The 14,257-nt window shown below is 44.2% G+C and overlaps 1 protein-coding gene across 6 annotated transcripts in view; it reads left to right on the plus strand.

Annotated features, from left to right (window-relative positions):
- Positions 1-14,257, plus strand: part of CEMIP (cell migration inducing hyaluronidase 1) — a 108,756-nt gene that overhangs the window by 70,836 nt on the left and 23,663 nt on the right. For all 6 annotated transcript variants that reach the window (XM_048071909.2, XM_048071912.2, XM_067003788.1 and 3 more), the window contains 3 exons: positions 5,985-6,160; positions 6,706-6,915; positions 12,679-12,884. In XM_048071909.2, the coding sequence (XP_047927866.2) occupies positions 5,985-6,160; positions 6,706-6,915; positions 12,679-12,884 (592 nt within the window). The remainder of the gene's footprint in view (positions 1-5,984; positions 6,161-6,705; positions 6,916-12,678; positions 12,885-14,257) is intronic.

Here is a 14,257-nt window from a genome sequence, read left to right on the forward strand (position 1 = left end):
ACAATTTGGTGTGGCAGCCACTTGGCATACCAAGGTTTAATTATAATTGATGCTCTCATCGTTTAATAATATTTTAATAGACATGGTTTAGCGCATTATGCCAAATAAGTAAAACTTATTATTTAGCTCATGTCCTATTTATATTTGATACTTCCTGCTGAAAACTCATACTTGCTAGAAATGGCCTGATTAGAGGCTGGTCTTTTCAAAACAGCTTAAGAGAGTTAATACTCAATTCCCATCAGGATTTTTTTTAGTAGGATTTGGATGTCTAACTGCGGAACTCTAAAAATCTTAGCGTAGGAAGCAAGGGGAGGACACCCAGGAACTGACCTTGTGCACTCCTTTATTGGAGTAATTGCACTGATGCCAAAAATGCCACAAGGGAGCATGGCTTGGGTGAACACTCAGCTCTGCGGGTCCTGCTTGACTCCTGGTCAATCGGTCACTCAGTTAAATGGAACTTTTTTCTCCACTGGCCTCCTTTGTTTGATTTTTTTATTTTTTTTCACTTGTCATTTTTGCGCCTAGATTATTTTCTCTGTGGGAACAGATTAAAACTGTTTGATCTTGCAACTTCACAAGGGGAGGGATGACGGCACAGGGCAGAGGGAGAGAGGAGGAAGGAAGGAAGGAAGGAAGGGTTGTGTTGTTGTGGCAGAACTGGATAGTAGGAAAGATCAAGCATTTGGTCTAGTTTCCCTGGGAAACAAGTCTTATCTGCATCTTGGTTGCTCTGTATGAAGTTACTACCAATGCTGATAAGCTTCACCATGGAATAGAAATGCCCTTTTGTGTGTCCATATGCTCTTGATAAAACAAGAAAACCCTTTTTGTGCTTGGCATAATTGCTCCAATTATCCCACATACTAGTGAATCTATGATTACAAGCCCACATATCTTAAATCTAGCTTATTGGGCTGGGAATACTGTAGAGAGATGGTGTGCACAGGGATCTTGTTAATGCTGAGAACTTTGAAATAAAAATGTAAATACATAGTCATCTAACAGCTTCACCGAAACTGCCTTTGTCAGCATTTATCTTGTGCTGTAAGGATGGGAGAAATTACTCCACTACCAAAATTAAGATACTTCTAGAGATTTAAAAGGTTCTGTCTAGAATTTGGCATCATTTTGGCTGGAACTTTGCCCAAACTCTTTTTTAAGGCATCTTTGGTTCTTGAGGGTTGGGCAGGAAGTGTTGTTTAACGGCCCTTTCTAGCAGCCTTTCAGAGCTCCTTCTTCTACCTTTGGGCATTGACTAAAAGCAGTGTTAAAAGAAATACACTCAAGTTTAAGTAACAGCTCAGAAGGGTTGTGTTCAGGTCTGATTTAAGTAAGGATTTGCTCTGTTTGTCTATCAGAACTCTGTAATCTTCTCACGCCAACTGCAAGAACTTATTGGTGAGGACGAGAGGAAAAACCAGAAGGTCAGAGAGGGAAAACCGAACGTTTACAGAAATAAGTCAGTAGATTTCCAAGTAGTTGCTGCAGAAAGAGGCCATGAGGTGGGGCAGCAGTGGGCCTAGGAGTAAGCGCGATGCTGTCATTGGGATAAAACAGAGAGACCTGTGCACATCTGTCCTTTTGTCACACCTAGCAGCAGCATTAAGGTCTGCTCTTTTCAGGCAGTAAACCAAACGGCTACTGGCAGAAGGTTCTGGTCCGGTGCAGCACTAAAACATATGCTTAATATTATCCATGTGAACTCACGGCTACTTACGCTCCTACAGCTGAGGGTATGCTTCTGAGCTTTAGAATGCACCCTGTGGTACCACAAAGGAGAAGAACAAAGGGCCATAAATAGGATGAGTTAATCCAGCAGGAATATGTCCCAAGAAGGCTTAAGTTTGCTCTGAACTCCTTATAAAGTTTCATCCTTTCTGCTATAAGGCTTTTCACTGGAAAACTGATTTCCCATGAATTGGAGGAATATGTCTTCATTAAGATGTCAGGCTGTAGTGCCTGGCTCAAGAGGCTGGTCAGCTCTCCCAAACCATGCCCCGTTGCATTACAGGCTTGTGGCTTAGGGATGCAATAGCAAATCCCATCAAGCTAATTCAGAACAATGAGGGTTTGACAGGATGCCTGTGTGAACATTTGTTGGTTATTAAATATAAGCAACAGGGGCATTACCACCAATGATGACAAATGTTTGGCAAAAATGCTAAATCTGACAGAGGTCTGGGCTGGCATCTACAATGAGTTGCACTGGTTTTAAAAGGGCCCTGAAGGATTCACTGTCACTGGGTTACTAGAGTTGAACAGACAGGTTTGTATTCAGCATTTCCTTTAAAAACTCTGGTTTAAGGTACACTAAAAGACCATGAGAGAGAAGGTCTAATCCACAGAGTTCAAAAGAGAACAAAAGACCCATTAGAGAAAAAAATAGAATAAAAAAATAAACCAGAAGCATCTTAGCTCCACTTTACCTCCACCAAACCCAGACCTTCTTGTGACTGATTCACTTCTGAAAGGGAGATGTAGTAGTTTATGGCACTGAGAGCCAACGCAATTAGGAATGCATGAGTGTACCTGGGAGGGTTGTCAGAGACGTATCTGTGTGTATCTTGCCAGAGCTGAGCACTCATCCACACCTGTAGCTGCTGAAATAGTTTTACTGTCCCACCCTTCTCAGGTATGATAAGCCTGAGAGCCAGGTTTTATGGTTAGGTTCAAGTACGGCAGGTTTTCCTGGAGCTTTGTACAGTTTGGAGACACTCTGCTTTGAATTGCTGTGTTGACATAAGTGTGTCTTTGATTAGTAGATCATCTATGTTTATCTTAATGCATACTTTCTTTTAATAATTACCTTCTCCTTACGAACTGCTCTGGTAACTTTAATAGTCACTGTCTTGAGTCATGAGCATGGAAACGGGCTCGTATTTTGCTGAATCAAGACCTCTGTCAGGCAAGCCCGCACATTAAAGGAGATCGATTTTCCCTGCGAATTAACATTTTAACTGAAGGCACCAGTATGACAAATAGAACAGCAAACCAAGGGTGTTCTTCTGAGCCCATCACATAGGCCTGTTGTGGAGAGATGTAATCTGTGTGGCCACAAGGCTTTGTTTGGTTTAGATTACAGCACAGCACAAGTCTGGCTCGCCAGCGAGGCAACATCTCCCCGTGAGGGATGCAGCAAGAGTGAGCCCAAAGAGGGAGATGGTGAATCAGTGACCCCGGGTTTGTTAGTGCTTGGGCAATCCCAGGCATCAGCTCTGATGCTGAAGCAGCAGATGCATTCTTCCCACGTTCAAAGCACAGCGTTGCTTTTCTTCCTATCAAGCCACTTCAGGGCTGGTCTGCACACCCCAGGCTTGGGCTTGCCCATGGTCAGCATCTCAGGAGCTCGGACATTGCGGCTGCTCCCTGGGAAGGCGAGCAGCAGCCTAGCCTCAGGTTTCCAGCTCTGCAGTGAGAGGCTCCCATCTTCAGGTGAACTCCCCAGACTCAGCACGGAGCAGCCTCTTTTGTTTTATTTCTTCCTCATGCCACTCACGGCCGTGCCCTGCCAGCTCGCTGGAGGTGCCACGTGTCCATGGACGCACATCGCGGTGCTCCTGGCCCCGTGGGAAGTGCCCGGTGCCAGGTTGCTGCAGGAATTTGCAGCACCTGAGCACTCCTGTGCCTGGGTCGGTCTCCTGTGAGCCATTTTGGCAGGATGGCCCCACTGCCACGGGGAGCTTGAATTTCTGGCTGCTGGAAGGAGAGGATTGTTTTTCAAAACTCTGTTAAAGGAGTTATTATTCAAAATCCACTTTCACGTTGGAAGTGCTTTCTGTCTCTCCTTTTATCTCCAAACAAGTCAAGTCAGCAAAAGCACAAAGTGAAAAACATGCACCCAAGGAGTTATATTTAGAAACTGGTTAGTGCGTATTTAAAATTCCTGTCAGTGCTTACACTATTTTGCATGTCTGGACTGGTGTTAAATTAAATTAAATACATGCAAGCATGACATTTATTATTCTAGAGCTCAGCACATTAAATAACAAAACTGCCTATCTAATTTCACTGCCACAAATCCTGGAGATGTGGCTTGAAATAGGATGTTCTTATGATTATCTGAACTTCTTCCTGCATCTCAGTAAATCAAGGAAAGGTCAACTCTGGGGGAAACTGAAAAATAACAGCTTAAAAACAGCTTCATAACAAGTGGCTGTGCTTCTTAATGGAGCTGCTCTAGGGTCCAGCACAGGGTATCCTCATGCAGAGGACACCCACTGGCATAGGTTTTTTTTTAGTAGACGTGAATAAGGGAGGTGAAGCTGTTTTTTGGGTAAGCTGGGTCTGATTTTGGCCACACACCTGAAGAGGCTTGCTGGCTTCAGGGCAACACTGCAGGGAAGCCCAGGACCTTTTTAAGAAGGTGACTGCAAACGCAAGTGAGGTGCAAACCCACAGCCTCTTACAGCCCTTATTTTGGGGGCTGAGCATGGAGCTTACTGGAGCATCCTCTTCCCACCACAGCCCCCACAGGCTGCCTCCCCCCATGGCAGACTTTCCTTCACCCAGGCAGGAGAAGAGGGGTCAGCATGATGCAGATTATACGAGGAAAATGTGAAAGATGAACTGAGTCTTTCTCTTCCCTAGCTAAACTACTGCCAAATAATTAATCCCACAACACGCTCTTCTAGCCTTCCTGCCCCCTGTGTGATACTCTTGCTTCATCGGGGGCTGAATGGATAAATGGGTAAAAGCGTTCACCAGTCCTGCCGTCACCACCACTCCAGTTAACCAAGGGTGTCTTTTACCACTGTCACGTTATTTTGAAGGTGGGGAGCTGAGGCAGAGGCTCATGTAGGGGGTGAACCCTGTCCTGCAGAGTGGCAATCTCGGGACGAGGAGGAGCACTCACCCTTCCCAAATCCCAGTGTTGCCATCGAACTACGCTGCTCCCAGCTCCAGGAGAAAGGGGGAGTTAATGGTGTTTGTTTATCTTTGTTATAGAGTCAAAGCAGTAGGTTTTGGTTAAAACAAGAATGTTTCAGTGTTCAAAATCCTCCCTGCAACTTGGCACCTCTGCTCCAGCACAAAGTGCTTCACAGGGATAGCCAGGCTTCGGGCTTGCCATTTGTTTCTAATTATTGCTTTGAATGATTCCACTGAAATTAAATACATGCAAGTGTAGCATTCCTTAAAGTTCAGTGTTTACTTAAAGAGTTTATTACTTATTTTTACTGGAATAATACAGAATGTAGTCCGTAAGATGAACCTTTTCCCAACTGCATTCTCTGCAGAAAGCCGAGGAAGGAAGGAAGGAAGGAGCATGAATACGTTTGAATGAAATTACAGCAAAGAGATTATTTTGCTTTCTAGACATCCACACTGCCCGGGCTTCACCCCTTTCTGGTCAGGCCAGGGAAGGCTCTCTGTGGTTTTAACCCCGCCACAGAGCCAGGTGTGTGTGCGGAGGCCAGCCACGAGCTGGGTGAGGGGTTGCAGTGGTCCCAGGCCACAATTTCCACAAGGCTTTCTGCCCGGTCCTTAACGCTATGCAGCCATGGTGTTAGCAGGGTCAGGCTGATGCTCACCCATGAGCAGTGCTGCAAGGTCTGAGCAGCTACCAGTGTCTCGCTATAGAAAGTGCTATGTTAACTTTGGGGCTTTTCTGTAGCTGCATCATCAATTTTCTTTGCACTGAATGTTCATACACAGCTGATTGTAAACCTAAGTAAAAATCTCTCAAGTGATCAGCGTCCCTTTTCAAGGTAGGAAATGTGTTTTGTCTGACAGACTGTTGGTTTAACTCCCTGTCTAAATGAAGCAACTTCGGACCAAAAAAATCCCACTTCCTCTGTTGAAAATATCTCAGCAGGACATGGTGTGACACCTGTGTTCCAGCCTTCTGCCTTTTGAGGAGTCAGCCAGCAGTTTTTGCTGATTCAACTGCTCCTTTCATTATCAACCAACCCCACCACGGGAAGTGCTGCAAACCAGCAGCATTGGCAGAGTAACTCTGAAACTGGATCTTGTTCCCCCAGGGAAAGCGGCATACCTCCACGTTGGCCAAGTCATCGACGGCGTTGACATGCGGGCAGAAGTGGGGCTGCTGAGCCGCAACGTCGTGGTCATGGGCGAGATGGAGGGGCGGTGCTATGAGTACGGCAGCAAGCTATGCTCCTTCTTTGATTTCGACACCTTTGGGGGACACATCAAGGTAGGGCTGCTGCCCTCTCCTTGCACTTCTCTCCACCACACCTTGACATACTGAGGAAGCCAGGACGCGGGAAGGGAGGCGAGCATCCCCTCCCTGGGTGCAGAAGATCCTCCCCACTGCTGCTGCCTGGTATCTGGCTTTGAAGTGTATCTCACACCCCTGCAGACACTGCTCAGCCACGCGGGCTGGTGCTCAACCCCTCCGAGAGACAGCCTCCGCATCCCCATCCCAGTTCTCCCCAAATTCTGCTGGTGCGCAGCCCAGGGGGGTCAATTTGAGCCCAGGTGAAAGAAACTCATGGAAAACATTAAATTTGAATGTTTTTCCTTCCAAAATGAAGGCAGATGTAGCCATGGCAGCAGTGGTGGGACCACAGAGCTGCTACGGTCCCCTTGGCCAGCATGAGCCTCTCTCCCTCACCCTGTAGCTATACACCCCTTGCACAAAGTAGTTTTCTCTAGCAGATACCACTCACCCATTCCTATGCTGTATTTGCCCTCCTCCTTGCCCTCATCTTTCCTGACTGATGTTCTTTTCTTCTCCAGATTGCTCTTGATTTTAAGGCTACCCATATCGAAGGTCTAGAATTGAAATACATGGGACAGCAGACAATGGGACATTACCCAATTCATTTCCATATGGCTGGAGATGTGGATGAGAAAGGAGGCTACAACCCTCCAACGTATGTGAAGGACGTCTCCATCCACCACACCTTCTCCCGCTGTGTCACCGTCCATGGATCCAATGGCTTACTGGTAAGAAACCCCAATGTCTACCTTACTGATCAAGGCACCAAATTATTTCCTTGTAGCGTGAACGCAGCTTAATTATTTCAGGGTCATTTGTTTTATTCTTAGAACTAGTATGTCTCCTTCTCTTGTCCTGATTATGTAGATGTATGTTCCAGGCGTATTTCAACCCGCGTTAAGAAGGAGGAGACCACAGTGGCACTGTAGGCTGTGTGTGATTCAGAGCAGGCAGAGCTTTTGTCTGTGTGCAGGGATGTCTGCCGACCAGCCCATCTCTAATGAGCAGTTGGGTCTATGTATAGGCAGAGAGCTTGCTATTTAAAGAGGATAATCAGAAGGTTTAAGTGTGCTTCATTTTTCCTGTAATAAAGATTCGCGTTTGCAATGCCATTCACAACATTTAAGCATTCACAAAGTTCTGATTTGTCAGAGTTGCTCTCCAGACAGGAAATCCTTTAGGACAAATCTATATAATGACATATGCTTATCAGACAAGTTACAGCACACCAGAGATGATGAGAGCACGTTCAGATTCTACCTAGATGTAGGGATGTTTTCTTCTTTATGTAAGCATGCAGAGGGAAAAGTCAATCTTATTGATTGTCCTGGAGACTGGCACGTAACCCCAAAAGGTTTTCTTCACTGCTATCCCACCTCTGACAGCTTCCTCAGAAAACACACTTGCTCCTTTGGCACTTCTGGGATAGGAATGGGTTGTGTTGGTCACGTCCCTTGTTGCTTTTGTCAGCTTCCCACTATTTTAAGGCAGCATCTTCAAAGCCAACCACACCATTAATAACAGATAGGGTCTCCTACCCAGCACCCAACTGGTTGCAGTAAAGAAACTAAGACCTAGAAAGTACAGTAGGAATGCTATTACTGAAGCTATATATCCAGTAAGCTCCATTCACAAAAATGAACAGGAGAAAAGAGAGATCTTTACCTGCATTCAGGGAATATGAAGAAATCTATCCCAAAAGCAGAGCTGCAAAAGGTGTGAAATAATTATCAGGTTTGATTAGCCAACTTTTTCCCAAGTATCCATTCAAAAACAAAGTCTTGAAATCCCAAGATTTCTGCAGGTAAAGGATCCCTGCCCATTCAGGGAGATGGCAGGGTATTCCAAAAGGAAAAAAAAAAAAAAAGTGTATGAGTGCCCTGGAGTATTTGTATAGTCAAGAGCTTTGCTACCATATATAACAGAGATTTAAGAGAAGATGTATCACCAGCAAACCATCACCTAGATGGCATTAGGAGTTTGTATTCATGCAAACCATCACCTAGATGGCATTAGGAGTTTGTATTCATGCTGTTTTTAAACTCTTTTAAAGTTACCATACCCTCTCACAGTAGGAGTCTATAAGAGGCTACACTCAGACTTACTTGGGGAATATCGTTCATTTCCAATGCCTGGTGAAGACATGGTTGTAAGCCTTTGTTTACGGATGACTGCTTCCTCCTTTGCTGACACTACCACACGATGGGCTTAGTCTTACAGTCTCCTTTAGGCAAGACCTGCAGGCTACAACTTCTGAAAGTGGCAGCAATGGAAAGGGACATCACAGGCATAATTAAAATGCACAGAAGTTAAAGAAAGGGCATTGAAATTGCAGCCCTAGAAGCAGAGCTGCTTTTATCTGCTATTTACGAATACGAGGTTTTGCTTCTGACCTCTGTCCTTCTAAGTTTATAACGTGAAACCTAACGAGTGAACTTGGCTTCTAGAAAAAAAAAAGAAAAAAAGAAAAAGAAGAAAAAAAAGCATTCTGCTATTTAAATTATATAAGGCATTCAGGGTCATATGGGATCTTGCCAACTCAAAGTCGCCAACATGGGGGCTCAGCACGCAATTCATGTGCAGGGTGGAAGGGCAGTGCTGCAGGACTCGTTTTTCACACGATCCCAAGGCTCTTACCAATGGCACCATGAATGCACTGGTTACACAGAGGTTGCACAGCTGTGGGTGAGCTGCAGGCCAGCTAAAGCCCTGCTTCTCAATGTGACGTGAGATCTTCGTTCTCTACTGATTAGTTCTTGCCAACCCAAATACCCAGCGCCTGGCATTTTTCGTATGGGTCAGACAGATGGATTTGTATAGAGCATTTGGAAATACTTCTGTCTCTTGTGCTTTCTCCGAGTGACAACTGTACCTTGGGGAATCCATGGCAGAGGGATCCGTGTGCTCAGGCTTTTCCAGACAAGATGACATGATGAAATTCAGACAGAGTGATGCAGCTGATGAAAGCAGCTTGTTTCTCCTGCCATTACTCAACAGCCACCATTCCCTAGATGACTGTGGTTTGCCTTCATAAGGCACCCAAGAGAAATCTTAGAATTTAGGACATATAAACTAAACTGTTGATCAAGAATTCAATCTCTGCAGATTATAATTTATTGAAATGTGTGAACGCTAAACTCCACTCATAATACTTAACCTATTTTTTATTTTAACCATACAATTGCTGCTGATGGCTGAATTGAAAGCCCCAATGAAATAAAGCAATCTAACTGTGTTTGTTCAGTTGCATCACAGAAGAGGTGCTCCAAAAGTTGCATCACCTAAATGGTGTCTCATTGCTCTGATAGACATCTGCATTCAGCAGCTCCAAGCCTTGATTCTTCAGGTGATTCCACCGCAATCTCCTCATCTGCTTTCCGACTCTATTTTCCTTCCTTTCCTCTTCCTTCTGCCCCAGATAAATTCACAGACACCCACACGGGTCTCTGGTGACTACTAGGGTTATTCCGTACATTTCCTTGCTGCCTGTTGTCTTCTTACTTGGGCAACACCACATGTTTCTACATGCACAAGCACCATTTGTGCAGACAGCAATGAGCTCCTTCTTCCCCCAGGTAACAGTCATTCCCGCTGAGGTCAGGTAGACCCAAAGCATACTTTTCTGAGGGAAAATTTGTCTTGATGATGTGCATGAACTGTACTTTGGAAACATGCAAAAAACATATAGCTGGACTGTTAAACCTCAGCACAGTATATAGCATTTAAGGATGTACTTTAGGCCACTGATTTCCAAGGGGCTTCTCACAAGACTGTAGTTAAGTACCTGTGTAAATGCCTTGAAGAGTGCCTATTTATTCCCAATGGCAGGACTGTTTTATCTGTGGGTCTGCACTGTGCTGCTAAAACTCCCTATCCTGTCAGGAGTTCACTTGCATCAGTGGGCTATTCTGCACTTGTCTACAAATTCATAGTTACAGGGAGGGGAAGAGGGTCCTTCTGGAAACAAATCTGTAGAAATTCTCCTCTCACCATAATTAATGTTTGAAAATGCCAATAATTACCCAATGTTTTCTTTAACACATTGGCCATAAAACCACCCAGTTACACCACTGCAATCCTGGGGATGAAACTTTGCTCTGATTCCCACTCTCTCCACTGGATCCCAGTGAGCAAGCTAAAATAGAAACAGCCATCAGGGCAGGAAATTAAATGGAGGCCAATAAACACTCCGGCAGGAGCCAGGGGAGAGCTGTACTTCATGGAATAAGTGGCTGTGCTAACTACTTCAGTGGTATCTGCTTTTAGTAATCCAGCTATACTGCACAGTTTTACCACGGAGGGCATTATCTGGCCATAAATTACTCATGGTTAAGGTGAGATTATGGACTATTAAGAAGGCTTTAATCAAATCAAAAATTAAATCCATTGGAAAAATGCTTTTGGAACAAGCAGCTCTTTTGCTATCCAAGCATTTCAGCACTGGGCTTGTGTATGAAAACACACACAGGAAACTAAGTCAGAGCTGACCAAGAGATGAGATATGGGAAAAATAATTAATCAAACGGAGGGTGACAAGTGCATTAGGGAACAGGTCCCTGGATGATAACTATGTTGTTCTGTGGCCTTCCAGGGATGAGTTAGGACAACACCAGGCTTGCTGTCTCTCCCTCTGCCAGTGCACATTCCTTTCTCTGCCTCACTCCTCTCTGGATGTCCTGGGGGAGGCGTTCTCCTGTGACGTTTCTTCCCATGCACGGAGGTGGGCTTTGCCCCAGCTCTAGTCTGGTCACCTCAGGTTTTCATACCCCATTCCTGGTGGAGCAGTGTGCCGGCTGGCAAGCTAAATAGCCACACCACGTGGCTAGTGTTTCTCTAAGGAAACCATTTCTGTCATCTAAATGTCACAGCAGCGTTCCTTATGCGTCTTTCCAATGGTACAGCTGTGTGAGAGAAAACTAATTGGCTTCGGTGGCTGTGCACAGTTCTGACATCTCTGTGATTGGAAGACTTCCTCTACGCATTGGAAAACTTCTGAAAAGAGATCACTCTCCTGACATATTCTCCTGTCCCATAAACCTTTACAATTGCAAGGCTGGGACAGCTCACGTGTCCAGGGAGGGACAGTTCAGTGTAGTACATACTTTCTCCACCTACAAAAAGAAGCCTCAATTTTGCAAAAACTGTCGTCTAATTAAACTGGCAAAGTTAGCCGTAAATTTCAGTCAGGTAATTTAATGGAACACACAACTTTGCAGGTCATTTTAGCTGTGTTTAATTTACTGTGGTGACTTGTGTCCAGAGATTTGAGTATTTACAGTGGAGCATGGATGATACATAATAGATGTGGGTGCAGATGTAAGCTCATAATATACTTGGCAAGTGGTGTTTTTTCTCATGTGAAAACATATTTGTAATCATTTCAACACAAGTCCTGGGATTTGATTTGAAATCAGTGCTCCTTGCCTTGAGATGAGTCATGTAGGTGACAGAGGAATCTCAGTCCTGTTTACAAAAGTAATTCTGGTGCTTGGGAGTCTAGGTCTTCCAATGACACCATAAAGAACAGGCTTCGTATCCAGTTTAATATCTTCTTTTGCCCTCTCACCATTGCTGTTTCACCAGAAGCATCATTAGGAACACACTGGTGTCTAGCTAAGCTTTGCCAGAAAGGTTTTTTAGGTCAAAGGTAGCTGATGGGTGAGGGCTGATGAACAATTAAGGAGAGAGCCAGGAGAGCCAGCACTTCACCTGACCTGAAATTCATTTTCCATATCCTAGACATAAGCAATAACAACTGACTTGCTTGGACACAGCATGTTTGAGGATTGCGGTCTCCCAGCCAGTCCTAGCCTTAGGCTTCAAACTCACATATTTGCATATATGCTTCTGAAACTGTTTTTTTCAGATCTTCTAGTGGGTTGATGGCTGTTGTTCTGTCCTACACAATGGTGTCCTGATGTTAACATCATTCAAACCAGAAACAGAACGGCACTGATTAACACCAGCTGATTTGTCTCAGGGTCAAATAAAGCTTCTGTCAACAACTTGGAAAAAAGGATCAGGTCAAACTTAAAACAAGCCAGCCTGCCTGGAAAACAACTTGCCACCTCTCTGATAGCCTGAAAAATATTTTTTCAGCTCAGCTGCATTTTTCAGATGCATTTTATATAGCTGTTCATGTAACTCCATATGAAGATGAATGAGCCCAGATGTGATCTGAGCATCTAACATCCTTCGCTCATCTCCCCACCCGATGTTTTTTCCGGTCTCATGCTAAGATAGTCTCTGATTTTGCAGACAGACAAAAGAATGGAACTAACATTTCCTAGGTGATGACAAATTCTAATTAAATTTAAATGTTGGAGTTATTGTTTATGCTGTCAGCTCTTAAGAGCAGGAAGTGATCTTGCTTTTGCTTCTACACTTTGAGCTCAAGAGGGTACTGGGGTGCTATTACTGTAAAGTCTCTTCTTGTTATGTAATGGCTGAAGGATGAAGCCTGAACACAGACCTTTGTTTTCTTTATGCAGGTGAAGGATGTTGTGGGTTATGATGCACTGGGCCATTGTTTCTTTACGGAAGATGGACCAGAAGAGCGCAACACATTTGACCACTGCCTTGGACTGCTTGTTAAACCTAGCACTCTGCTCCCCTCTGACCGGGACAGCAGGATGTGCAAGCTGATCACGGAGGGAGCTTACCCCGGGTACATCCCCAAACCCAGGCAGGACTGTAGGTGAGTGGGAGCCTCCTTTTCTTCTGCCTGTTCTTTGCAGAACTGAGCCATAAAAGACAGCATTATGTGCATACGATTACGTAATCCTCTTTTCAGATCTGGGCTTCATGCCCCAAGGTCTGGGAGAGCAGTCTTATTGGTTCAACCAGAAGTTGCTGAGTTTAGAATGGGCTGGGCTCTGACATTTGTGCTCATATTGAACGATAGTTGATTTTGAAAACACTCACATTAGTTCTAAAGCCATTATCTGCAGAGCACAGATATTGTTTAATGATACAGCATTAGTATTATGCATTCATTTGGCAGTTTACCCAAACTGTGAAGTGAAACCAAAATGGTATGATAAATGCAGTTTAGCACAAAATTAGAACTTGGCAATAAAAGATCAAAGACTGTATATGTCTGCTGGATCTCTAATAGTCTGTCTATGTATGAGCTCATGAAAACGTTTCCATGAAAACTTCTTAAAACTTCTATTTGCCGCAAAACCAGTATTAAACTTGAAAAATGCTGAATGCCTTTCATCTCCCTTTTGCAAGATCCTTTCCTCTGTGTCCTTTCAGACCTGCCAGCTGAGGTTTAGATGAGGATTATAGAAGCATTTGCAACAAGAAGGAATTTTACAAGTTCTTTTTGCAGTTCTGTTGCCTTGAAGAAAAAAAAAAAAAAGTAAAAAAAAAAAAAATCAGGTGAAGTATAGAAGAAATATGACCAGCTTGGCCACACAGTTAAGCATTAGAATTTATTCTCAGAAGAATTAATGGGATCATTGTTGGTAGTAATTTTTAAACACAAGCTAGAGAAACACCAGTCACAAATACTGTAGTGGTAGTTGACCTTGTCACAAGGTCACTGTGCTCCTGAAAGCCATTCTAGCACTCCTTTCCCTGATTTTCCAGCTGTTTTTTTGCTCCTAAATCAAGATGCACAACCTAGGAATATGATTCAGTTTGTAATTACTGGCTGCTTAGACCATCTACTTGTTTTGATGCATATTGGGTAGTTAATTAGCTTTCTTGTTCTTCCTTCCATTCCCCTGACTCTTCTGGAGTACTAAACTCTTAAAGTACAACCTGTGTGCTTAACAGCTAGGCAAGCAGACAGGGAGCATAGCAAACAGTCTGGAGCAAATCTGTGGATGTCAAGTTTGCCTTTGGAAGTTTTGAATTGATGGTGATCATCAAAGCTTGAGAACAATACCCCCATGCAAGAGAAGGGAGGTCCTCCCCAGTGAAGTCTTGTCTTGAGACCACAGGGCATTGATGCTGCACTGAAGCTGCTGGCAGAGAGGAACTTTTCTGCCCCTAGCTCAGATTTTTCTCCAGGGCTTTATTTTGCTGTATTTGGATGGGGAAAAAGATCTACACTAGAAG

The sequence above is a fragment of the Anser cygnoides genome, chromosome 11 (genome assembly GCF_040182565.1).
Source record: "Anser cygnoides isolate HZ-2024a breed goose chromosome 11, Taihu_goose_T2T_genome, whole genome shotgun sequence".
Taxonomy (NCBI): Eukaryota; Metazoa; Chordata; class Aves; order Anseriformes; family Anatidae; genus Anser; species Anser cygnoides.